Source organism: Prenolepis imparis, unplaced genomic scaffold (assembly GCF_030444845.1).
Source record: "Prenolepis imparis isolate NDT839.2.m4 unplaced genomic scaffold, iyPreImpa1.0 SCAF_60, whole genome shotgun sequence".
NCBI classification, from domain to species: domain Eukaryota; kingdom Metazoa; phylum Arthropoda; class Insecta; order Hymenoptera; family Formicidae; genus Prenolepis; species Prenolepis imparis.
In genome coordinates, this window is record NW_028141218.1 from 6,990 (window position 1) to 33,656 (window position 26,667).

The window sequence follows — 26,667 nt, forward strand, 5'->3', positions numbered from 1 at the left end:
GACGTTGATGATATATCAGACGTTGAAATGGAGCGTGAAAAGGCATTAAGATATAAAGTTGAGCCAGTAACTTCGGTAGTGAAGTTGTTAAAAAATCGTGAAATTGGTCAACGAAGTCCTAATGCAAAATCGTTGCATCAGTTTTTACGAGATCGTGAAAAGGAAACATTGAATGCCTGTTCTTGCAAGCATGCGTGTTTTATGACATATCCCCTATATTGTCCTCCAAAAAAGCGCAAGCTTCATCATGGCATTTTTTGATGTTCCATTGGGTGGACTAATATTTACGCGGCCAATAAATCTGACGTCAAAAGGCTGAGATTATCATGTAAGTTATAAATTAAATTAAATTAAATATAAATCAAATTATCTATTAATTATAAATTCTTAATAACATTTTCTGTTATGCAGGAGTCCCCGCCCAGCAGTCCCCGCCGCTTCTCGCAGCATCTCGCATTCGGCCGCCCAACCATTATCCAGGCACTTAAAGTTCATATTTTATATTTTATATTTTATATACTTTTATTTTTGATTATATATTTTATATTACATTTTATTTTATATTATATATTTTAAATTTTTTAAATTTATACACACACACACACAAACATTTTGTAAAATACACACACACACACACACAGTTATAAATAAAAATTATTTTAAATATTAAAAATATAGTTTATTTTAGAATAGGTCCTCTCTCCTTTCCTCCTATTAAAATCTTATTAATTAAAATTTCTATAAATATTTAAAAAAAGTCTCTCTCGCGTCCGCCTCTCGCGCTCTCGTTCGCTGCATCAGCTCTCGCGCTCTCCATCGCCGCATCGTCTCGCAACATCTCTCTCTCGCTCTTGTGATATCTCTCTCGCGTGCACCTCGCGCTCTCCTTCGCTGCATCAGCTCTCGCGCTCTCCTTCGCGTCATCTCGCTACCTCTCGTCATCTCGCGCTATCTCTCTCGCTCTTGCATATACGCCTCGCTGCAACACCTCGCGCTTTCAATCGCCGCATCATCTCGCTACCGCTATCTCTCTTTCGCGAACGTCTCTCTCGCGACATCTCTCTCTCTCTCTCGCGTTCGCCTCGCGCTATCCTTCGCATTCCTCTCTCCCCGCAGACCCCTTACCCAAAAAGTTTCATGCGGTCTTTCGCGGATTCCCCTCTCCCCGCAGACTCCTCACCAACAAAGCTTCATGCGGTCTTTCGCGGACGCCTCCTCCTCCCCGCGGACCCCTCGCGGACCCGTCACCTAAATCGCGGACGCTTCCCCCTCCCGCGGACCTCTCGCGGATCCTAAACTCGCGGACGCCTCCCCCTCCCCGCGGACCCCTCGCGGACCAGGCACCAAAATCGCGGACGCTTCCCCCTCCCCGCGGACGCCTCCCCCTCCTCGCGTGACGTCATCCCCCCCTCCCCGCGTGACGTCATCCCCCTCCCCGCGTGACGTCATCCCCCTTCCCCGCGTGACGTCATTCCCCCTCCCCGCGTGACGTCATCCCCTCGCGCCCTGGGTTCCCCTCGCCCCTCACCCCCCCCTCATTGCCCCATGGGTTAGAATCGGCATAGTATTACTACTACTAACAACTAATCTAAAAACACGACACATAGATGGTGAGCGCCAAACATACCGCCCACCAAAATATAACTATATTTTAATTATTCTCGGGTGAACTGCCCTTCGGCAATGGGCATAGCTTCACCAAGGGACGAGTTGATGAACTATTCGGTGTCTTTACGGTGGCTACTCGCGGAACTCCATCACGACCAGGATGCAATTTTATTATTCGCCCGCGCTTCCACTGCAAAGGAGAGATGTTCTCCTCCTTTAATAAGACTAACGAGCCCTCCTGAATTGGATCAATTTGATCCAACCATTTGGGACGTTGCTGCAGGATATGGAGATACTCCTGATGCCAACGTTTCCAAAAGTCCTGGTGCATTCGCTGTGCCAATTGCCATCTATCCAGTCGATTCGTGGGTACGATGGTTAAGTCAGGACTAGGAATGGATACGAGTGGTTCCATGGTGAGGAAATGACCCGGCGACAACACTGTGAGGTCATTTGGATCCGAACTCGTGGGACAGAGCGGCCTCGAATTTAGAACGGCTTCGATCTGAACGAGCACTGTGCTAAATTCTTCGACAGTAAGAATTTGATCGCCCACCACCCGCTTAAGGTGGGTCTTAAACGATTTTACCCCCGCCTCCCACAGCCCTCCAAAATGAGGTGCGGATGGAGGGTTAAATGACCACTTGATTTTCTCTGTCTCTGAGGCGAGCTGCATGTGATTGACGAGCTCTCGATGCGCACCAACAAAATTAGTTCCGCAATCGCTAAACAAGAGCGAGCATCTACCTCGTCTAGCGATGAAGCGGCGCAACGCGGCTAGAAAAGAGTCCGTGGATAACGAGAAGGCGACCTCCAAATGAATGGCCTTGATAGTAAAGCAGACGAACAAGCAAACGTACATCTTCATGGGCCTTATTCCGCGAGCACGACGATTAGTTACAAAGAAAGGTCCCGCATAATCAGTCCCGGTGATCGAAAAGGGCTTTACCTGATTGATGCGTTCCGACGGCAGATCCGACATAGGCGGTTGCGCAAAACGAGGATTGGCGCGAAAGCATCGATAGCATTGGGATAAGACTCGTTTTATCACCCGATGTGACCCCAGAATCCAAAAGTGCTGCGCTAGGAGATTGCATGGCGCGGCGACCTGGATGTAAATGTACTTGGTGAGTACGCTCAACGATGAGTTCCGTGAGCCTATGCTTATTGGGCAACAGCGCTGGATGATTGGATTCATAGGGTAGTACGGAATGGACTATTCTACCGTCCACCCTGAGAATCCCGGTTGGATCTACAAATGGCCTAAGTTTTTGCAACGTTTCAGGAACTCTTTTGCCGTCTCTGATACGAGTGATCTCCTCAGCGAAACAACTCGTTTGTACTAACTTTACTAAAACAAGCAATGCCGAATGCATTTCCAATTGATCTACCGCGACAAGAGCTGAGACTGGCTTTTCTTTTATGTTGTTAATAAAACGTAAACAATAAGCGATTATTCGAGAGATTTTATCCAACGACGAAAAGCGATTTACGAGAGAGATAAGACTATCGAAGTCTTTAAAGCAAGCAACTAAGGTAGAGGCTCTGGCTTCTTCCTCCACCAGAGTATTCGACACGACAGCAGACTCGAAGTTAAACTCGACAACAGCCTCGGAGCGAGGCTCAAATTCTAACAACCACTTAGGACCCCGCCACCATAAGGTACAAGCCAACAAATCCCTCGGATATAATCCCCGGGAGCAACAGTCCGCCGGGTTAGAATGAGTGTCGACGTGGCCCCACGATGATATTTGGATATTCTCCTGTATCCTGGCAACTCGATTACGTACGAACGTCTTCCATCGATGAGGAACCGAACGAATCCACGCGAGCGTAATCATAGAATCAGACCAGGCATACACATCGTCTAGTTTCAAATTATTCTTGAAGACTTGTTGGATGTATACTATCAAATTGGAGAGCAACACAGCGGCACAAAGCTCTAAACGAGGTAAAGTTAAAGACTTGAGGGGAGCTACCTTCGATTTGGCGCTAAGCAATCGAATCGTTACACGTTACAATCGAGGGCAACAATACGCATGTAAACCACAGCACCATAGCCTTGTTCACTGGCGTCACAGAATCCGTGTATTTCACGGCGAACGACATCATTTCGAGCTAGCGTCCGAGGTATGCGAAGCGAGGTTAATGCGGCAAGCTCGGACCTATATTTGTCCCATCGTTGACATATCTCCACTGGAGGTTTGGTGTCCCAGTCCAGTTTCAAAGTCCATAAGAGTTATATCAGTCTCTTTGCTGTAAATGTAAGAGGCGTTAAGAAGCCCAAAGGGTCGAAAATGCGAGCGAGTTCTGAGAGGATTGTACGCTTAGAACAATCTCTATTCAAAGGATTGACTGAAAAACCGAAACTATCTGAACAAGAGTACCAACGGAGACCCAATATCTTCAAAAATTGATTTTCATCCGATTCGAACGACAACATCGAATTGCTGCAATACTGAGGATCCAAGTCCGTTAACACCTCAGGATGACTGCTTGCCCACTTCCGCGGTTCAAACCCGCCACTTTTGAGTAGCAATTGTAACTGATTCTGCAGGCTGCGAGCCTCTTCCATTGTGTGCACGCTAGTGACTATATCGTCTACATAGAGGGAAGATGTTAACGCAACAGACGCCATAGGATGGCTCTCTCTGCCGTCCTTTGCCAATTGGAGCAGGCAGCGAATCGCCAAATAAGGAGACGGAGCTATCCCGAAGGTGACCGTTTTTAGCCGGTAATCGGATATCGGGTCGTCCTCCGAGAAACGCCATACTATCCTTTGATAGTCGCACTGTTTAGGCTCGAGCCATATTTGTCGAAACATTTGCTTTACGTCAGCGGTCAGAGCCACGGATCCGATGCAGAAGCGAAGCAAAATGGCCATTAAATCTTGCTGTAATTTCGGTCCACTTAACAAAGCTTGATTTAGCGAAGAACCATTAGTGCACCTTGACGAGGCATCGAAAACCACGCGTAATTTGGTGGTTGCACTGTCAAGTTTTATCACTCCATGATGGGGTAAATAATAAACTGATCTGTCTGCAGGATAGGGCTGCTTAATGAGCTCCATATGCCCACTGTCGAGATAATCCTGCATAAACGCGGAATAACTTGTTTTAAAGTCAACGTCCGCTTTGAAGCGACGTTCGAGCGAGCGAAATCTATTGAGAGCGATTTGACGAGAATCCACAAAACAAGGGAGATCCTTCGAAAAGGGATACGAGACAATGAAACGACCGGAATTCTCGCGACGAGTAGTCTGCTTGAACAATTCCTCGCAGCGCACGTCGTCTTCAGAACTCGAAGTAAGATCCGGAATTTCCTCTAATTGCCAGAATCTACTTACGGTGTCGTCAATCGATTCCATGGTGGTCACGAATGAGCGCAGGTTTCTCGGAGGATGCGAGGAAACCGCACCCATTAGGACCCACCCGAAGATAGTGTTGAAGGCATCGGGTGATCCGAGGCCTCCTTTGCGACAACCATCACGAAGTATAGAGACAAAGACCTCAGCTCCCAGTAAAATGTCGATAGAGCAAGGAAGATAGTAGTCCGGGTCGGCCAATTGCAACCCTTCCAAATGCTCCCATGATTTTCTCTCGAGTCTACTATTCGGTAAGGGAGAAGAGATACGCGACAACACTGTAGCTTCAACGGTCGAATATCCGTCCGATTAGCTACTTGAATAACGAAAGAGGTTCTACCCTTAGCGGTAGCAGCCTTGACGTCATTCACTCCTAGAATTATCATACGATGCTTGGTGCGATTGAACCCGCCTCGTCGCCAGCAACTCTCTGTAATGAAATTCGATTGGCTAGCGCTATCTAACAAAATACGAACCGGGAATGTATTACCATGAACGTCAAGGATCTCGGCCTTTGCGGTAGACAGCAATACGACCGGGCTGGATTCTACCAAGCTAGTCATCGTGACGAACGATTTACTAGTTGGCGCCGCGGGCGCCGACTCAGCTTCCTGTGGCGAAGAGGCCGGGCCTACCGGAGCGACCGTTGAGGACGGAGTAGAGTTTTGTTCGAAATGTAGAAGCGTGTGATGTTTTGATTGACACGAACGACACGTCCAAGTAGAAGGGCAGGCCTTTACATTATGGCCTAAATGAAGACAATTGATACACAATCTTAATTTCTTTGCGAGAGAAAATCTGTCCTTGGCCGCTGATTTTAAGAACTGAGGACATTTTGTAATGGCGTGTTGCTCCTTGCAAACAAGACAAGATGCCATATTGGTCACAAACGATGCGACCGAAACATTATGTTTTGAACCCTGCGATTGGGATTTTGTGCCCTTTTCCACCTGCTTGCTCGCGACATCCGACGAATTTGACATAGAAGCGAAAACCTTGCAGTATTCCTGCAGAAATTTCGTTAACTGCTCGTAACGGGGAATCTCGGTCTTCCTATGTTCCGCCTCAAACTTCTCGCGCAATGACGTGGTGAGCTTATCTAACAATACGTTAAGCCAAATGAAATCCCAGTGCTCCGTCGGAAAGCTCATCAATTGCAAGGCTCTAACGTTCTCATTGAACGTATCCAACAAGAGACGTAAGGAGTTTGCCGAATCTTGCTTGAGTGATTTCGCGTTGACGATGGAACTCCAATAATGGGTGGCTAACTTCCTCTTATTTTGATAGCGCCCCGTCAGTGTATCGTACGCTATCGGATAGTGATCCTCGGACAGCGGTAGATTCTTGACGACATTAAGTGCTTCCCCTTTCAATGACGCTAACAAATATTGGTATTTTTCCATTGCGGAAATCTGCTGATTGTTATGAATGGATGTGTTGTAGAGAGCGATGAAGGAAGGCCAGAGCGATAAATCTCCAGAGAATTGAGGTAGCGAGATCTTTGGCAATTTAATTGTCGAAGAAGCATTCGAGTTACGCGATCCCGACGTTTGAGGAAACGGATCAGTAAGCGCATAGTATTTAGCCTTTATCGCGTAATGCATAGTGTCGAATTGAGCTCTGACTTGATCCTCTTTATCGAAATCACTGGACGGATCTTGAAGCAATTTCAAATGCATATGTTCGAATTCCTCTACTATTTTTGTCAAACCAGGATAACGAGCGAGAAACAGCGATTTTTCCAGCGGACCGGACTCGGCTTTCAAAGAGGCTTCATGGATCTCCTTGACTCTCCTTATACACAGCTCTCGTCTTGCTTGAGAAACCTTCGCCATGATGAATCGCTAATGGCACAATAAAGCAAACGAAAGAGCAATCCAGAAAGAAGGGGAGTGAGTGAAAGCAAAAGGAGCCCAAGGGAAAGAGAAGGACGAATAAAGTAAGGCTCAAATAAGGCAACTAAAACGATGACCAAGCGATAGAGCGACAGGATAGAGGCAATGGACGGCGAATTCTCAAACCCGAGGAAATGATAAGGTTGCGAGATTTCAATTTAATGGTCTCACCGTATGTGTTTGTATGGCGATGACGACTGACAATGATTCCGAGTTTAAAGTAATGCGAAGTCAAATTTCGATACAACAGAAACGAAAGCGAATAATATAAATACGCGCGGCTCAACACCCGAAAAAACGTCCTTGTAAGAGAAAAAGACAACAACCCTTTCGCTACCGCCGACCGTAACCAATAACGTAGGGTTCAGCAACCCAATCCTTGTAATTCACCTTGCAATATAATAATACCTGAAAGTGTGTTTAGAACGTTCGGCTAACAATTAACTTAAGATCATTAACAGTAATCGATAATCGCAGGTAATAATCGCATAATAATAAACGCAAATGATAGTAGCAAAGGATGGCAAAATATAATAATAAGGAAATAAATAATCAATAGCAGTATCAACAAGCGCAAGCTAGTAATAGCAAATAGTAATCACATACAATTGTAATAATTGATAATAACAAGTAATAAATGAGAATAACAAACGGTATTATCAACTAAAGATAATAACTGATTAATGTTCAATTTAAATTGAATGCATAGAAAATAATAATAGCGAAAAATGATAATGTCAGATTGTGTTATTAACTGCAAATATTAATTAATTAATGTTCGAAATTAAATAGAATTAACAAAAAATAATAATCGTGAAAATAATAGCAATAATGAGTGCGAAATAATGATTGCAAAATAACAAAAAATAATCACAAATAATAAATGCAAATTAACAGCGAAAATAATCGCAAAGTTATGCAAAGTAAAAAGTAATAAGAATTGTACCGAAAGTATAGCAAAATAAAGTCAAATTAACAATGAAATAACTGCAAGTAATGAGCGCAACTTAACAATAAAATAAGCGCAGACAATAAGGGCAATTAATAACTAAAATTAATCGCAAACAATAAGAGCCAATAATAAGAACAAATATCGCAAATGTATAACAAACAAAATAATAATGAAGAATAATTGCAAATAATAAGTCGCAAATCGTACCGAAAATGATCGCAAGTACGAGCGAACGAAATAATAACAAATAAGATAGCAATAATAAGCGCAAATAATAGTGAGCGATAGCGACAATAAGCGCAAGGTTAAATAGCAAAGGCAGCCAAGAGTTGTATTAAATGCAAAGAGTTATTTCAAACGCGATCAAGGTTAGCAAGATTTCAATGTAGAGCGAATTGAGTATAGCGCTCACGAAATACCGGCGCGGAGACAAACAAGCAAAAAAGGGATTTTGGAATGTCCGCAAAAAACGAGAGAGAGAGAGAGAGCGAAAAGTAGCGAATATACGAGAGAGCGATATTGAATAACGAAAATTAATGCTCGAAATCTTGCCAACAATTGAATATTATTGCTAAATTATAAATCCGGCTCGAAGGACCAATGTTAGGGGAGAGTATCGACAATTCTCCCCTTTGCAAAGGTTTAAACGATAATGCGAAATAAGCAAGGATAAGAGACAAAAATTAAATGATCGCGATATTGCTTTTTTAGCATAAGAATTATGTTCTCGCTAAAGCCGCGTGGATAGCGAAATTATCAAGAGAAGACAATTATAATAAGCAGGCAATCGACTTACCGCGCAATACGTGCCTCGTGCTCCCAAAGCGTGGAGATCCTCCAAAAAAACTTCCTTCATGCAGCCGTAGCAGAGAATGTTGCAAGCAAAGCGATAGGATAGAAGGAGAGAGAGTGTAAGCAAGCGTGCCACGTCTAATCATGCAGAGTCTGATTGCGTGCAAATTCCGTCGTCCTCTCTTCTCCTGTCGTGGTCTGTCTCTCATGAGATATCCAGAGCAAGTGGTTGGGAGCCTTCTCTCCTGTAAAGCACGGCAGGCGAGTAGTCTGCTCCCACTTCCGATCAATAATTTTGATCGATGGATAGCGATGGCAGCACCGTTTAGTAAGTCGATTACCATTAAGCGCCAATTCGCTATCCATCGGCAATGCGTTACAAGGAAAAGGCTCGATTGATAGAATTAATAAGCTACTAAATAAAGAATAAATTTTATGTTACAACAGCGACAACTATGAACTAACAACTAATCTAAAAACACAACAACATAGATGGTGAGCGCCAAACAATTTGTATTTAAATTTTTATTTTATTGTCAAAATTTTTTTGCAAGAAATAAATATTTTTTTATATGTGTATACAAAAATATGTATATTAATAATTTAAATTGTACTAAAAGAAGTATTTGTTTTTGTTACTTTTTTTTATAAAATTACTTTTTACATATCATAAAGTGTAAAAATTATACTATTTGATAAAAAACAAATAGTTATTTAAAAAATTTGATTATCTTTAGAAAATAAAATATATACAAGTCATTTTTTAAATTATAATTAATATATTAAATCGTTCGTCTTGAACTCTGGTCTTCATCGTGAAAAGGCGAACGTTTTCCACCCATCTATCACATAGTACAAATGTCAATGCTATCGGTACTTGTAGTAAAATTACATAAGATTGTGCTATATCTTTTCTAAATAAAAATTATTATTTCGCATTTGCTCTTTATGATTAATATTCTGTGCTTTAAAAATGGAAAAAAAGAAAAAGAATGATTTATGCAAATAACTTATATATTTAAAAAATGTATATTTTTATTGTGCATATATATATAAGTTTAAAAACATTTAATGAAAGTTACAAAAACATAAAAAGAATTATTTAATCTAAAAAAATTGTCTTATTTAATTATTATATAATCTTTTTATCAAAATTTCATTATTTAAGTATATAATTTATTTTATCTCTGTTTTTTATATATTACGAGAATAACATATTTTAGATGTGCATATCATATATAATTATTTCATTAATAGCATATATTGATGTTTATAGTATATATTTGACTGAAAAATCGCGCAGTTAACAAAGTTAATTAACTTTAATCACATTTTTATGCGGGACACATTCTGATCTATAAAATTATGGATGTGGCACGGACACGAACCAAAAAATTGTGGATGTACAGCACGGACATGAACCAAACTTAGCTCTTTTATCGACATCGAAAGTGGATGTGGCCATGTAGTTCCGGGCGACCGTAAAATGGATGTACGTGTGCGACCTAGAAAAAGCGTCGTACGAAAAATGACGGTGTGGCGCCTCTCATTCTTCTCTCTGACGCTAGAGACCGAGAGGCTAGGGACTGAGAGGCTAGGGACTGAGAGACTAGGGACCGAGAGGTTAGGGACTGCGAGGCTAGGGATCGCGAGAGATAGCGCATAGAGGAGACTAGGGACCGCAAGAGAGGTGTCGCAGCGAGAAACATGAAAGAGAGAGAAATAGCGCGAGGTTAGGGACTGCTAGAGAGTTAGCGCTTAGGAGAGAAAGAGAGAGCGCGAGGTGAACGCGAGAGAAAGAGAGAGCGAGAAGCGCACGCGAGAGATGACGCAGTGAAGGAAAAGAAGAGGAATTTTTAAATGAATATATTAATTTAATATTAACTATTTTTTAATTATGAATAAATGTGTATTATACATTTGTGTGTGTATGTGTTTAAAAGAATATAAATGTATATAAATGTATATAAATGTGAATATATAAATGTGAATATAAAATGGATATAAAATTATAATATAAAATGGATATAAAATTTTTTAAAAATATAAATGAATATAAAGATAAGAATATAAATGAATATTATAATATATAAAAATTGTCGGTGGCGGAGGTGGCTACGGTGGAGCCGACGATGGTGGAGCGGCGGCGGATGGATGCGAGGCGGTGAGGCGGCCGGGCGGCTGTCCCGACGATGGTGGGGGTGGCAAGGCGATGGCCGTGGGACTGCTGCGAGGCGGGATTCCTGCATAACAGAAAAAACATTAATAATCTTAAAATTTTTTTATTTATTATTATAAAATTATAAAACTTACAATATAATCTTGCCCTCCTCACCACCAAATTCTCGGGCTCCTCGGGCTCCTGGGGATTCCAATCTTCTATTATATCCTCAGAATATGGTTCCAATCCGAAGAGCTCGCGAAGTGCAAATATATCTACCCGCATCCACGGGTTGTTTTCCTCCCACTCGCGGGCGTCCACAGTATCACCCCACATGTGATCAAACCAATACCTATCATTGCGGCGCACCATGCGTATCCACCGACGATTCTCAATGTTCATAAAGCCATCAATTCTAACTGAGTCCATTGTTATTATCGCGTCCTGGAAAAAAAAATTTTATTATATAAGTAACATAAGGAAATTTAATAATTCAATTCACACACACAATAAAAAAACAATACTTACAGGCGAAACGAACATCAAAAATATGGTCCTAATGACGCTCTCAAAAAACCGCGTTCCAAAAAATGTATCCTTAAAAATCTAGGATCTTCGATCCTAGGAAAGGAACATTTGTGAATATTCTCCTAAACAAGTTCTTCCAAAAACTTGGCCCGAAAATGTCTCCTGATTCAAAATCCATTTTAACACTTTATTCACTGGCACTTCGCTCGGCGACTGTTCGAGACTTTTTGATGCGGAGACAGACTCTCTCCATAAGCTTCAGCTCCATCTCAAAATTTCCACAAAGGAATACCATAGTGATAAATATCTGTTTATAAATTCGAGCTGCCTGCGCTCACTGTCATACTGTTTTGTTTATACCCTCGAAAAGGACCACGAGAGCGCTTAGAAGAGAAAGCGTGAAGCGTTTACTAGAGATAGCGCGCGAGAGAGAGAGATGTAGCGGCGAAGAAGAGCGCGAGGCGCACGCGAGAGATGACGCGCGAGAGAAGAAAGAGATGGCTCGGCGAGGTACATGAAAGAGAGAGAGATGACGCGGCGAGGTACATGAAAGAGAAAGATAGCGCGACGCTGGGGACCGCGAGAGAGCAAACGCTTTAGGAGAGCGTGAGGCGTACGCGAAACAGAGAGAATTTAATCTACTAATATTTTAATAATAATTTTTTAATAATTTTAATAATGTCGCGATGAGGGAGAAGGACGTCTTATTCTAGAATAAATATATATTTTTCTTTTAATATTAATAATTTTTAATCATATATGCGTGTAATACATGTGTGTCTGAATATAAGAAAAAAAATTGAATATATAAAAATAATATATAAAATAATTGATATTAAATATAAAATAATTGATAGTAAATATAAAATAATTGATATTAAATATAAAAGGAATAATATAAGAATATAAAAATTTAAAGAGTATAGAATTTAAAATATAAGAATATAAAAATTTAAAGAGTATAGAATTTAAAATATAATAAAAAATATGAATGAAAATAAAATATATGTAAGAAAAATGTGTCGGCTGCTGCGAAGCGGCGGCTGTGAGGCGCTGGGGGGTCGCGATGGGCGACGGCGGCGGATAGATTGCGAGGCGGCAAGGTCGCCGGGCGGCGGTGGGGTGGTCGGACGCCAGCGATGGTAAGGCGGCTGCGAGGCGGTGGGGCGGAGGGAGCTCCTTCTGCAACATAAAAATTTATTAGAAATCTTAAAAATTTTTTTATTTATTATAAATTTAAAGAGATATTTACTACATTTATTCCTCCTCAAAGAAGTCTCCATGTTCACAAGGAAATTGCGATATCTTGGATCAATCATTAAATAAATTATGAGATATTTGATTATGTAGAGTAGCTGCTTGACGTTTTCTCAAACCTATTTCTCGTCCATGTATCATCTGGACGATTGAATTCACCGGAGTGTGTGTCGAAAGCGCAGGAACACTGGCATCTACGCTTAAGTAACATTTGCGTAAAAATTTTCTTTTTCTTTCAAGTCGCGCGATTCGAACTGTCCGTGATTGCAAATTTTTAATTAAAAAGTTTTTCGGGTTTATTGTCAGGTCTACAAATGTCAATAGTTCTTGTGAGCATTGTCCTTCTAACAAGTCGATACATTCATCGCAATCTAACTCCCAGAACAGATAACCCACTTTCAGTCGGACGCATTCCTCCCCTTAAAATGTTTTTTTCCATCACAGCAGCAATCTCTAACACAAGTTCTTCCTGTGACGCAATATATTTAATCAGAGTTACCATCTTCACAACACTTGCAGAATTCACAGCACTTTAAGTGTCCCAGCACAATCTCCCAAAGTTTATTGTCTGCAAATAGGGCACAGACTGCACGATACTATTTGAGACACTGATAATCGACATTCGCAGCATCTATCTCCCAAAAGTAAAATGTATCTTTCAGTATCGTGTTTCCGCACAGCACGAGCACGTGAAAATAAGTCATTGACTCTCAAAAAACATGCTGTGCAAAATTTGTCGTTATTAACTTCATAATAAAAAGAAATGCAGCACATTTTTTGTAGTTCGTCAATATCGTGGATATCAGCTCGTTTTAGAACTCGCACTTGTTTTTGTTCAGTAAGGTCCGCACTCACTATCATAATCGGAGTCTTCTAAAATTCTTATATTATCATCATCATCATCGGATGATTCTTCATCTATGTTCATAACTTCTTCATTGTCCACTTCTTCGACATCTATATACATGTCTTCATCTTCCTCAATGGCCTCATTATTCTCAAAGGCCTCTTCTCCATTTTCGATGACAATCACATCTTCATCACTATCTTCGATGATAATTACTTCTTCTATGTTCATTATTTTTTCTTCTCACTTGCAATTCACACAGGACACTTAGCTCGGAGACGGTTCGAGACTTTTTGACGTGGAGACAGACTCTCTCCATAAGTTTCAGCCCCATCCTCTCCAAAATTATCACAATTGTTCCTAGAAAAAATTCGAGCGGCCGGACATTGGCGCTGATACGTTTTTGCGGCGCTATCTGTTTATAAAATTCAAGCAGCCGGACATCGGCGCTCCCATCCCCCTAAAAATTATCGCAATTCTTCCTAAACAATGAGGAAGAATCGTCACCGCTTATTGGGGAGGGGGAGATACCGCCAAAGCGGCCGAATATCGGCGCCCAGTTAGCGGTGTTTATAAAAATGTGTCCCGACACGTGTTTGTCGTGATAAGCGCGGCACCCAAGATTCCCATCTCTCAGATAAAATCATAGTAAAGAATCCTGCTTAGGGGGACGGGAAAGGTACCGCAAAGGCTGCCGAATATCGGCGCGTAATGCAACACGGTCTTTTACCGCGAAAAAACACGTGTCCCGACGTGTTCATTGCGATAAGCGCAATCTCCCAAGATCCCCTCAGATGGAGGAGGGGTGGGGGAGGTACCGCGAGGGCGGCCGAATGTCGGCAAAATTATCGCAAAAGAATTCTTCCTAAACAATGAGGAAGAAACGTCGCAGCCTTATGGGCAGGGGAAGGGGAGGGCGGAAGTACCACCAAAGCGCGTCGCCTTAGGGGGGAGGGGAAGTACCGCGAGGGCGGCCGAATATCGGCGCTCACTTTGCGATGTTTTGTTTATAATAACATATTAGATAATTCAAAGTAATACAATACGCTGTTTTGTTTATACCCGCGAAAAAACAAAACGCGATAAGCGTCTCCCACACAGCGATAAGCACCCCCGCCCCGCGTGACGTCATCCCCCTCGCCTACGAGATTCCCCCTGCCCCGCGTGACGTCAGACCCCTTCGCCCCGGAGAACCCCCCGCCCCGCACCCCCCTCGGAGGACCCGGGTTAGAATTCTCATAGTATCCCTACTAACACGTAACATGAATTTCAGTCGGTTGAAATTTTTACGTACGAAGAATTGTATACATATATATATGAGTATTGCTACTAAAAGGTTATGGCACATCTCTATTCTTCTATTCGATTTATGTTTATTGCATGACATATGTATACATATATCTGATTTATGTATGATTTAATATTTAATAATTTTAAAGAATATTAATATGCAATATATATAAATATATACACATATTTTAGACATAAAATAATTCTTACGTTACGTCTTATGCTTACGGTTTCGGAAATTCGTGTGCGATGGCCTTAATAATGGCTTCTGCAGACCAGCGCGATTTTGCGACACGCGATATCCAATGAGCGTACAGCTTTTCCAAAAAAGCTGTACGCTCATTGCATATTTGAGCGTCGCGTGTCGCGAAATCGCATCGAATATGCAATGAGCGTACAGCTTTTTCGGAAAAGCTGTACGCTCATTGGATATCGCGCGTCGCGTGTCGCGAAATCGCACTGATCTGCCAGAGCCATAAGCCGTAAGAAATTGATCAATCACAGTTGAATGTCAGAAAAATAATTGAATATAATCGGTTAATTTCTTAAGGCTTATGGCTTACTACACTTTTCCCCCGTTGTCCGCCACCTTGGCGTGGTGGGGGAGCTCACCCTTCGCAAGGGGATAGCCTTGCGAGGGGTGCCAAGAGCGGATAGTGCCTCATATCTTGAGGCACACCTGCCCCCGGTTTCGGGGGGCTTCCCCTAGTTTCCGGGGGTTCTCCTGGACTGTGGGAGTCTTCTCACGGTCTAGGGGAACGGGGCCCACTTTCCCGTCAGAGCCTTGGCTCGTAGGTGGTAAGGGATGGCGACCCGGAATTCAAACACCCGGTGGCATGGCACCGTTAGGAGAGGGCATTGCACGGCGCTTCGGCGCTTGCCCTCCCGCCATGCAGTATGCGGCCTCGGCCGCCGGGGTGCTATTCCGTGTCTCTGGGGGGGATATTTTCTGGAGTTATTCCCGGGGGTGTTCCCCCCGGGGTCTCGGGGTGGGGCTCTTTGTGCGGCGGGGGCCGCAGTGGGAGGGGACCAGCCGTGACTACCCGAGGGGCCTTGCCCGGAGGGAGTCACGGCGGTCAGTCGCCGGGGCCGCTCGGACGTTTCCAAGGCAGGGCCCGGCGACGAGAGAGTAGAGCCCCAGGGTGCTGGTTGGGGGTCTCCAGGCTGGGTAGCCTGGGTCCCCGTCCCAACGTCCCTGGGGCTGCCGTTCCCGGGCCACTCGGACATATTCCGAGCTCGGGCCGGGGCGGCGGAGTAGGCCACGCGTGGTTACCCGAGGGGCTTTGCCTGGTGGGGTTACCCAAGGGGCATTGCCCGGAGGGTGCCACGCGGGTCTGCCGCTGGGGCCGCTCGGACGTTTCCGAGGCGGGGCCCAGCGGCGAGAGTATGTACTCCTGGCCGGTCGGGACCGTTTCCCCTTCCGAACCGGCCGGTCAGGAGAGGTGTTTTCCCCCCGCTGGCAGGTGATGTCACCGGTGGGGGGACGTGCTGGTCGCCACGGCGTGTAGGCCAGGGCCGGGGAGCGGCGACTCTGTCCGAAGCGTCCGTGGGGCCCCCCGAGTGGCGTCACCTGCGGAGGTGCCCCCGTTGTCGGAGGCGGGGGACCCCCGAAACCCCGTGGGGGAGTCAAATCCCCCACGGGGGAGTAAAGGGCTCGGAGTCCTGTGCCGGGAGTGCGGTATCCCCCCCGGCCTGCGACATAAGCCGGCCCCCCGGGAGTCCCCGGGGCACCGGTTTGGGGGGCGATTCCGGTCATGTTTCGGGTCGTCCCCTGGCCGGTGGGAGATACGCCGGCGGTCGAGCCTCCGCAGGGAGTGGGAAACACAAAACTGCAAACCTTTAAAGACACGACGACGAAGGAGGGAGGTGGGTTGGCAATGAGGTCCAAGCCGGGCCCCAAGTCCAGCAAGCCAAAAATCACTGAGATACGCAAGGTCTCAGTGTGCCTGAGGCGTGAAGAAGTGGAGGGGGTTGCGGGCCCTTCCGGAACACAAGAGAAGAGCCCGGCAACGCCGTTTAGGCACGCACATACATTGGCCGATGTCTGGCCATCAACGACGCCAGTGAAGAGCTGCCAGCCCAGCACAAAAAAGCGTAAGGGCGGTTATCAGATGCTTCCTGCAAGCGGGAACGAGGCGACAGAGATCGAAGGGGATAAAATGGCGATATCGACTGACGAGGAGATCGATGTCGCAGACTTCCCCGAGCTCATTACGGGCCAGAAGAGGAAGACGAGGGGGCCCTGTCACTACCGGTGGTATTGAGCGTCTCAAGGAACGCAAGACCGAACAGGCGAGACAAAGGGAAGAGGAGGAAGAGCGCAGAATACTCGACCCCACCGCTCCGCTTACGGATAGCCAGGCATGGGAGAGACTTGAGAATGGGGTTTCAACATGCCTGGAGGAGATGAGAGATTCCTCGGCGATGGATATCTCAGGCATTGGACTGCGCTACGATGGTAAAGAAAATCGCTATAAAGTATAAAAATATGAAAGGCACCGTGAAGAAAGAGATAGGAGAGGCTGCTTGCACTCTGCAAGCAGCATTGCACACTCTTGCTGTGCGTACCCCAAACATAGGAATGGGGAGCACAGCAGCGGAAGGGGAGAGCGAGGTCGAGACCCTCAGGAAGCAGATACATGAACTGAGAGTCGAAAATCTACGTCTCCAAAACCGAGACAAGGAGACCTTCTAAATGAAGGGGAAAAAGGCGGAAGGAGCCAAGAAGGCACAAGCCCAGCCCAAGGAGAAGGCGCTGCTGCAGTTTCAACCTGTTGAGGGGAGTAAGCCGGCAGCGAAAAAAATTGAATTAGGGCGAAGGATATATAAAAACCTCATGCCTGACGTGCAAGACATGCCCGACATTCCGGACATGTCAGGCACAGAGGAAATGGAGGTGGAAACGGAAGTGGAAAGGGGCGATGTATACCCCCAAGCTCCGGCGGTAAGACCCCCCATAAAGGGAATTGTAAAAGACCTGGGGAAAACCTACCCGCCGGGTGTTGATACGGAAGAGAGCCGTCGGGCGTATGACGCGCTCTCCTTCAACATCCAAAGGTTGCTAGATAGGAGGAGCAGGATAGGAAGGGGCGGTACGGCCCCACAGGACCAACTTCTCCCACAAGAGGGAGAGGTCTCCTCCCCTGGCGGCCCGCAGTACGCCGCGGCACCAAAGGCCGTGGTCCCTGTACAGCCACCGGAGGGAGGAAAGAAGGGGAAGAAGCCTCAATTGCGGCCGCAGACCACAGCAACTAAGGCTGTGGGTTCTGCGCGGACAGCAAAGAATGAGGCAGCAAAAAAAGGAAAAGAGAAGCCGGCCCAGCAAAAAGCAAGCCAGGCAATAGCAGCGAAAGCAGCTGCCAACCCACCGAGAAAAGGGGAAACTGTGATCCAAGGTAACAGACCACAGCGACCAGGGGCGTCCTCCGTACAAGTACAAGTCTCCCAAATCCCTCAGCCACCTTCACAGGGCCAAGAGGCCTGGGTGAAGGTTATCGGCAGTAGGAAAAAGAGGGGACAGCAGGTGAATACATCCCAGCCCGCGAATCCTCCCACAAAGGCCGGTAAAACCCAAGCCTCCCCCCCTCTGGTACAGAATGGCAAGGGGAAGGCGGTCACAAAGACCGGAGCTGGGAGGAAACGGAGGACTGCCCCACGGACGGCCGCGGTCACTCTTACGTGCCCAGAGGGGCAATACGCAGAGACCGTAAGTCAAGCTCGCCAAGCAGTCAACTTGGAGGAGTTGGAAATTAAGGATGTAAAGGTCCGCCGTGCGGCTACTGGCGCCCTGGTATACGAGATACCGGGGCAGAACAGAGCCGCTAAGGCGGACCTTTTTGCGGACAAGCTTCGAGAGGCACTCCAAAATAAAGAGGGAGTCAAAATTGCGCGCCCCTCTAAAAAAGGAGAGCTCAGAGTCCGCGGGCTGGACGAGTCCGCCACCGTAGAAGAGGTGGTGGCAGAAGTTGCTAGGATTGGGGGCTGCCAGACCTTAGAGGTAAAGGTTGGCAAAATAAAGTTCCCCCCCAAATCCATGGGAACCCTTTGGATTCAATGCCCACTGGTGGCGGCCAGTAAGGTGGCTGCCGCTGGGAAAAAAGGTAGGATGGGTGGTTGCGTTGGTGGATGAGCTTAAAGCGAGGCCCCTGCAGTGCCACCGCTGTTTGCAGCATGGTCACGTGCAGGCGGCCTGCACAAGCGGCGCAGATAGAAGGGGGCCTGCTACAACTCCGGTGCACAGGGCCATAAGGCCAGCAAGTGCACCGCACAGACAAGGTGCCCCCTCTGCGCCGAGCAGGGTCTGCCGGCCAACCACCGTGTGGGCGGGGACTCCTACCACCCGAAGAAGAATAAATCGAAGGGTGACAAGGCAAACCCCAAAACAAGCGGTGCCGTCAAAGCACCGCCGAAGGGAACAGGAATCGGAGGTAGCAAGTCCCCTCCTCCACCGGTTCCAATGGACATCGTGGAGGATACGGAGCCCCCCAAGCCTCAGAGGAAACTGAGATCAAGGGGGGCTCCTCCAAAAGGAATGGGAAGAGTAGCAGCAGAGGCAGAGGCCAGGATGTCTCCCGCGGTGCCGGAGACACCCAAAGGAGAGAAGGAAGCAGCAGCAGCTAGGGCGGCTCCCGCGGTGCCGGAGCCGCCGATGGAGGTCGTCATGGAGGAGGCTGATCTAATATCACTATGAACGTCAGCCTCCTCCAGGAAAATTTAAACCACTCCAGGGGGGCGCAGGATCTATTCATGCAAACCCTCCTGGAGTGGGAGTGCGGGATTGGGGTCGCGTCCGAGCCGTATCGAATACCGGGCAGCCACCCATGCTGGGCGGCTAACGATTGCGGCTCGGTCGCGATCACATGGAGGGAGGTGAACGGTTCACCTCTCTGCGATAAGTTGGGAGAAGGTGCAGTCTACGTAGCGGTAGACTGGGGGCCCATCGTGGTCGTGGCGTGTTATTTGTCCCCAAATACGGACTCTGCCCAATTCGAACAGTCGTTGGACGGGGTAGCGGCCTTCGTTAGAAGCAAGCTGCCCTGTCCAATTATTGTGGCGGGAGATTTCAACGCGAAGTCTGCGCGTTGGGGCTCCCGTCACACAAACAGAAGGGGCAGAGTCCTGGAAGACTGGGCGGCGGCACTCGGCCTGTGTCTCGTAAACACAGGCACGAAAAGCACCCTCGTCAGGCCGCAGGGGGAGTCCGTCATAGACTTGACGTGGGCTTCCCCAACTGCGGCCAACAGGATATCTGAATGGCGGGTGACGGACCAGGAGACCCTCTCCGACCACCTGTATATTAGGATGAGGGTTGACGTCACCCGCCAGAGGGTGCTTGGCCGCTCCCAAGGGGAGACAAAGCCGCGACCGCGGAAGCGATGGGCCCTGAAGAAATTGGACCCGGATAAGCTAAGGGCCGCCGTTCTCTCGGCGACCTGGCCTGGCACAGATGTGCCAGAGGATAGTGTTGATGGCCAGGTGGAATGGCTCGGGGAGATTATGGAAGATGCGTGTAACATCGCCATGCCCCGAACCAAGTCCGTGCCGCGCACAACGGCGTACTGGTGGACTGCAGAAATAGCGGAGTTACGCCGCAATGCAGTCCAAGCCAGACGCCGCTTCACCAGGAGCAGAAGGCGCGGCAACGCCGAGAGAATCGCTGAGACGCATGAGCTGTACAGACATGCTAAGTACGAGCTCAGCTCGGCGATACGGCGGGCCAAGTCCGGAGCGTGGGATGAGCAGTTGCTCTCCCTGAACTGAGACCCATGGAGGCGCCCATATAGGCTTGTAATGAACAAGCTAAGACATTGGGCGCCCTCAGTGACGGAGTCCCTGGATCCTTAGGTCCTCGAGGAAATAGTATCAACGCTATTCCCGAGGGCTCCCGAAGAATTTCAACATTCAAGGGGGCCCATCGGGTGGAGCGAGGACCTCGAGGTAACAGGGGACGAGATTGCCGGGATCACCAAAAGGCTGAGGGCAAGGCGAAATAAAGCCCCCGGCCCAGACGGCGTTCCCGGCAGGGTCTGGGTTATTGCTCTGGACATCCTATCCGGGTACATGCGGCACCTTTTCTCAAAGTGCCTTCGGGAAGGTTATTTCCCCCCAGTCTGGGAGAGGGCCAACTTGGTCCTCATCCCAAAGGGGGGCAGGCCTGCGGGAACTCCCTCGATATACAGGCCCATATGTTTGCTGAACGAGGCGGGTAAGTTACTGGAGAGAATTATAGCCAACCGCCTCGTCCGGCATCTTAGGGAAGTGGGGCCCGACCTCCACGAGGACCAGTTCCGCGAGGGACGCTCGACGACAGATGCAATTCTTAAAGTCGGGTCCTTCGTGGAATCCGTGACTGAAGAGGGGGGGTGTTGGTGGCTGTGTCGACTGAAGAGGGGGGGGGTGTTGGACATAGTCAACGCTTTCAACACCCTCCCCTGGGGAAGAATCATGGACGCGATGGAGTACCACCGCGTCCCTGACTATCTCGTGGGGGTTATCGGGTCCTACTTTCAAAGTAGGGGCCTGGGGTACCGCGACAAGAGCGGTACCCATTGCCTAAGGGAGGTGTACTGCGGGATCCCACAGGGGTCAGTTTTGGGCCCCCTGTTGTGAGACCTCGCGTACGACCGCGTCTTAAGGTCTGCCCTCCTCCCCGGCTGTAAGGTCGTCTGCTATGCAGACGACATACTAATAATGGCCGGGGGAAAAGACTGGGGGGAAGCCAAAATTCTGGCAGAGATGGCAGTGGCACGTGCCGTGCGTTCAATAAAGGGCATGGGTCTCGGAGTGGCCTCTCGAAAAACAGAGGCGGCCTTCTTCCACGATGGAACCCGTGGAGGATCTCCGACGGCCCATGTCCAAGTGGATGGTGTCCCCGTCCGGCTCGGTCCCAACATCAAATACCTGGGACTTCTGCTGGACGGAACCTGGAGCTTCAGGGATCACTTCGATCATCTGGCAGTGAAAGTAGACAAGATGGCGACGGTGTTAAGCCGTCTGCTACCAAATCTGGGAGGGCCGGATGATCGAGTGCGCCGCCTCTATGCGAACACGGTGAATTCCGTGGCGCTGTATGCAGCGCCAGTCTGGGCGGGCACCGCGATGGCCACCAAGCACATTAAGGACACACTAAGGCGTGCCCAGCGAAGGGTGGCCATCCGCGTCGTTCGCGGATATAGAACCGTGCCGCACACGGCGGCCATAACCCTGGCCGGCATGCCACCCATGGAGCTCGTCGCTGACATGTACGCTGGAGTTTACCGGCGGCAGCGCGAGCTCCGTGGGTGGGGAGTGCATATAACGGCTAGGGTTAAGGACACTTTGAGGCTCCAGGCCCGACGACTGATGACAGGGAAATTCAACGAGTACCTGTCAACTGTGCCCCACACAAACTCGGGGCACAGGGTCGTCGGGGCCGTGAGACCGAAATTGGAAGAGTGGATAAATAGATCTCACCGCCGTGAGATCTACCCCGGGCGGACATCGTTCCACATGACACAGGTGTTCATCGGGCACGGATGCTTCGGTGAATAACTGTGCAAAATAGGAAGGGAACGCGCGGCGCAATGCCACCACTGCGATGAGGACTCCGCGCAACATACTTTGAAATTCTGCCCAGCTTGGGCAGAAGAGCGCGGAGTCCTGGTCCAATGTATAGGGAATGACCTGCATCTGCCCAACGTGGTTTTGTCCCTGCCCAAATTGTTCGAGCGGTTTAGCCATGTGGTCCGTGATCTAGATGTAAAAATGTCCTACACAGGTTTGAATAAGCTACGCTCGTTTATCCGCGTGCATAAAGACACACTGCAGAAAGACTGGCATAATAACGTTGTATACAAAATTTCATGTCAAAATTGTAATGCCTCTTATGTCGGTCAGACCAGCAGACAGTTGAGAACACGCATTAGGGAGCACAGAAATCACATAAAAAGAAACACCGCGCAAAAATCCGTGATCACGGACCACAGGCTGAATAACCACGAATTTGATTGGGATAACGTTGAGATCTTGGATGAGGAACCGTTTCTAAGAAAGAGACTTGTATCAGAGATGCTGTTTATCAGGCGCCAGATAAATGGCCTAAATCGACAAGAAGACACAGAGTGTCTAAGTCAAGCATATATATCTGTTGTGAAAAATATGTCTCAAATTTCCTGAAAGACGGTCTTCGTTTAGTTGTTATCGAATTCCTTTATAGAGCCATAAATCATTTGTAACATGAAATTCCATACATTGTATGTTTGAGAGAGGGAGATAGAGAAGGGGGGGAAGCGAGAGGAAAGGGGGACAGGGATAGAGGGAGAGAGAGGGAGAGAGAGAGAGGGAGAGAAATAAATTCCACACATTGGGTTTGACATTGACTTCGATAACAGGCTATGAGCCATTGTATGGCGCCTTATAAATAGCATCAAACCGAATATCTTCTTCACTCGTGCGTCGGACGCGTCCGCGTACGGTCGTGTGAATGTGCGATGGATGAGTGTGTGAGTAAGAGTGAGCCCCCTTTCGGAAATTCCTCACTATACTCTTCATTAGAGTCCACTTTTGAGTACTTCATGACATATTATTGCACTTTGTCTATTTAGTGGGGTATCGATAGGGGGGCTCACGGCTTTCGCGCTGCGTGCGGCAGTATGTAGATTCCCCATTATAATTTATTGTATTAAATTTACTGAAGAAGATCCAAAGAAAGGACCGAAACGTTTAGATTTAATAAATTTGTTATTCCAACAAGTTTGTTTTTAGTATTTGCGTACCTACACCCTACGCGTGGCTCCATATAGCCTCCTTCTGAATTTGTAATTTATCAATGCAGGGAGCCTACATTGTTGACTTATTAAATGTAATCCTTCTAGAGATGTTACTCGCGACAAGGCAACATAAACTTGACCACAACTAAATACAGAGTTGCCAATATCCGTAACAACACTTTGCAAACTTAATCCTTGGCTTTTATGAATAGTGATGCCATAACTTAAAGATAATGGAAATTGTTTTCGTATAACATACGCTCCATCCAATACCTGAAATTTAACCTTTACTCTTTCAATTTCATATTCTAAACCTGATGGTAAAAGAAGTTTAATCTTTTCTACGTCATCAATAGACGTTTCTCGTACAATTACTCTAGCAATCTCGTAAAATTACTTTAGCAATTGTACCGTTTACAAGACCCAAACTAGCATCGATGTTACGCCGAATCATAACTTTTGCTCCAATTTTAATTGTAATTTGTTTTGAAAGCCCAGCTGTTCGAGTATTATCATCATCGTTATTTGACAATACTTTTAATACTTTCTTTTTTACATATGATATACATTCAATCGTATCTTGAGCAATTAATAATATTTCTTTGGAAACAATGCGACTTAACATTGCATCATTAAGGGGTAAGGCCACCTTGGGCAGTAAAAAAAAAGGCCAATTTTGGGAATTTTTTTAAAGAGTAAATGCTGTCAAATTTTCGTATAAAGTTCTTTATTATACATGTTTTGAGGTATTAAAAATTATTTATTTTTTAAATTTTTATTAAAAAATGGCGGCTCCAGGATTCGGTTTCTATGATGCCTTTTTTTCGAGGTCCAAAACGGGCGTAACGTTTGCTCCCGCAGATTTGAATCTGGAACAAAAACCCAAACATTTTTTTTAATACATACGATAAACTAGTGAAGTACGTAGGGAAATTTGAAAATACCGGTTTTTCGGATAATGGTGAGCATATGAACCCAAAATTCATTTTTTCACGTAAAAATTTCATAATTAATTGTTTATAAAAAAAAGTTTATAACATATCGAAAAATCCCTACGTACTACTTTAGATTATATATGTAAAAAGATACCCTCCAAATTTGAAGGCAATCGATAAAGATTTGTAGTCGCTATCGTTACGCCCGATTGTAAAAATGCAGTTTATAGAAAAACGCGTTTAAAGTTTTAAGTAACATTTTACGGTCGAAAAGTATAGTATACCTTTAATCTGCGATGCCTGCACCATATAATTGACCTTCTATGTTAATGTTGAACTCTTCTTTTTTTCTGTCCGATTTTGAGGCAATTCGAGCTGTTTTTGCAGCCTCAGACAGCGATCGGTCCGAATAATCGATGCGAAGTTCGTCCGCCTCAACGCAGAAATTATAACAATTCGTTCCAACTGTCATGTCCAAGGCTCGTATAACTTGTATTACACTGCTAATGCCATCGTTGAAAGTGCATACGGCAAGGTTCCCAGCAATGTCCAGTACAGTTTTTCCGCTTGACGTACTTTTTGGGGCCATTGACCATACCATTGCGTTAAAACTTTCATTGTTGTTTTGAGTGAAACCACCTAAGCATCGATTTAGAAGGTCATCCCTGCTCAACTCTTCGTAGATGGGCTTGATAGCTTCGAAAACTGTTGTCGGTAGAGCCTTCTTGTGTGAAAAATGATTTAATGTGTTGGTGGCTTTTGCCTTTTGCCACGAACACCATGAATTTTCACCAGCTGGACACTTGCTGTGTTGAGGATTTTCATCCGTTGACAGCTTGTGATATAACGTTGCCCAAATTTCATTTTTCATTTCTTCTACTGAATTGGGATTCCTGCGAATAGCTAAGCCATAGTAAATTGAAAGGTCATCGATGAGTTTATTTGTTAATTTTCCTTTCCCGCCGAGACCGCGTACGTTCTTTTTCAAATTTCTTAGCCGAGTGCCCATTCTTTTCTGCACGTGATCGATACATTCTTTCTTCTGTACAACGAAGTTCTCATACGGTTCAGACTTTACAAGACCTGCAAAGGTTTTAGAATCGCCATCTCCAATGTAGCTGCCGTATTTTACTTGATATAAACTTTCAGAACGCTTAAACATGTCGACAACTGCATCCACCTCCATTTTGCCAACCGAGCCCGTGTGGTTTATTTGACAATTATTTTCATGTGTTTCAAGCCACTCTTCATATTCTGCAGTATCACTTTTATTTTTCCAATATTCGCAAGCCTTGCAATAACTAGATTTTATAAGTATATCGATTACTTTGCCAGTATTCCATCCGATTAAAGACACCAAACCGAACAATGATGAAAATCCCCGTTTTCTCCACGAACCGTCTCCTGATACGATCAATTCTTTTGATAAACCTTTTCTTGCATTTTCTTGTTTTTCTATTTTTACTGCATTTTCCATGCTAGCCTTACAAACACGTTCTGTGGCATCACCAATAATTTTGACTACTTTATCATAAAATGAGTGAAATATTGGCCGAGAAAGTTCCATAAATGCACAGAATTTCTTTATTCCGTGTAAACCTACTCCAAGCAGTCGCATGGCTAAAATTATTCTTTTATTGATTTCGTATGCTCTGTGATTGATAAGTGGACTATTTGGAATTTCAGTTTTCGCACAGTTTTCACAAGAAACAACTATTTTAAAACCAAGTCCGCGTTTACTACTTTCAGTAAATGTGACGCCTGAGTTGCATACTTTACACTTCACTACTAACGAAATTGCTGAAAAAACAGCCACAAAATTGATGACCGAAAGATGGATCAACTTCGATATCACGAGCACTGTCACTTAGTTTCAACTTTTTGGCGGATGTGCCGACGTTTTTGGCGGGATCGTCTGCCTCCACTTCATAACGGTTTTTAGGTCGCCTTCGTGATACAGTTGGCTTATTTATCGTACTTTGTCCACCTCTTGTACCTTTACGGTTACGATATTTCGACGTACCACTCATTTTGTTCACTAATTTCAGTAACTGTTACTAAAAATATAAGCTTATGAAACGCACGAAGCAAAAGCATGCACGCGGCATCTGTCTGGTAGCTCGACTGATTTTACACAAAGGTTATGGCCGTTATTTACCGCTAACGACATCTAAGAGCTATTATATGAACCTCCTAAACTACCAGAAACTTCGACAATACTTTGTTCTTTTCAAATCCCCACGCAGGATTAGACAGGTCAAAACCCGAGCGCGCGATAAGCATCCCAAAGT

General features: G+C 46.0%; 5 protein-coding genes and 1 pseudogene across 5 annotated transcripts; 1 reads left to right on the forward strand and 5 right to left on the reverse strand.

Moving 5' to 3' along the window:
* Positions 1-1,651: 1,651 nt before the first annotated feature.
* Positions 1,652-2,476, reverse strand: LOC145947276 (uncharacterized). Its single transcript, XM_083057085.1, has one exon. It carries the CDS (start codon positions 2,474-2,476, stop codon positions 1,652-1,654), a length of 825 nt encoding a protein of 274 aa, XP_082913211.1.
* Positions 2,477-2,528: 52 nt separating this feature from the next.
* On the reverse strand, positions 2,529-3,717 carry LOC145947278 (uncharacterized). The gene is made up of 2 exons (XM_083057086.1): positions 3,656-3,717; positions 2,529-3,600 (listed from the first exon to the last, which is right to left on the reverse strand). The coding sequence occupies exons 1-2, from the start codon at positions 3,715-3,717 to the stop codon at positions 2,529-2,531; spliced, it is 1,134 nt and encodes a 377-aa protein (XP_082913212.1).
* A 56-nt stretch (positions 3,718-3,773) lies between these two features.
* LOC145947279 (uncharacterized) lies at positions 3,774-5,029 on the reverse strand. Its single transcript, XM_083057087.1, has 2 exons — positions 3,996-5,029; positions 3,774-3,864 (listed from the first exon to the last, which is right to left on the reverse strand). Exons 1-2 carry the CDS (start codon positions 5,027-5,029, stop codon positions 3,774-3,776), a joined length of 1,125 nt encoding a protein of 374 aa, XP_082913213.1.
* Positions 5,029-6,807, reverse strand: LOC145947280 (uncharacterized). Its single transcript, XM_083057088.1, has one exon. The coding sequence runs from the start codon at positions 6,805-6,807 to the stop codon at positions 5,029-5,031; it is 1,779 nt and encodes a 592-aa protein (XP_082913214.1).
* A 14,622-nt stretch (positions 6,808-21,429) lies between these two features.
* Positions 21,430-22,224, forward strand: LOC145947281 (uncharacterized). Its single transcript, XM_083057090.1, has one exon. The coding sequence runs from the start codon at positions 21,430-21,432 to the stop codon at positions 22,222-22,224; it is 795 nt and encodes a 264-aa protein (XP_082913216.1).
* A 2,438-nt stretch (positions 22,225-24,662) lies between these two features.
* Positions 24,663-26,406, reverse strand: LOC145947282 (uncharacterized; annotated as a pseudogene).
* Between the last annotated feature and the right edge of the window lie 261 nt (positions 26,407-26,667).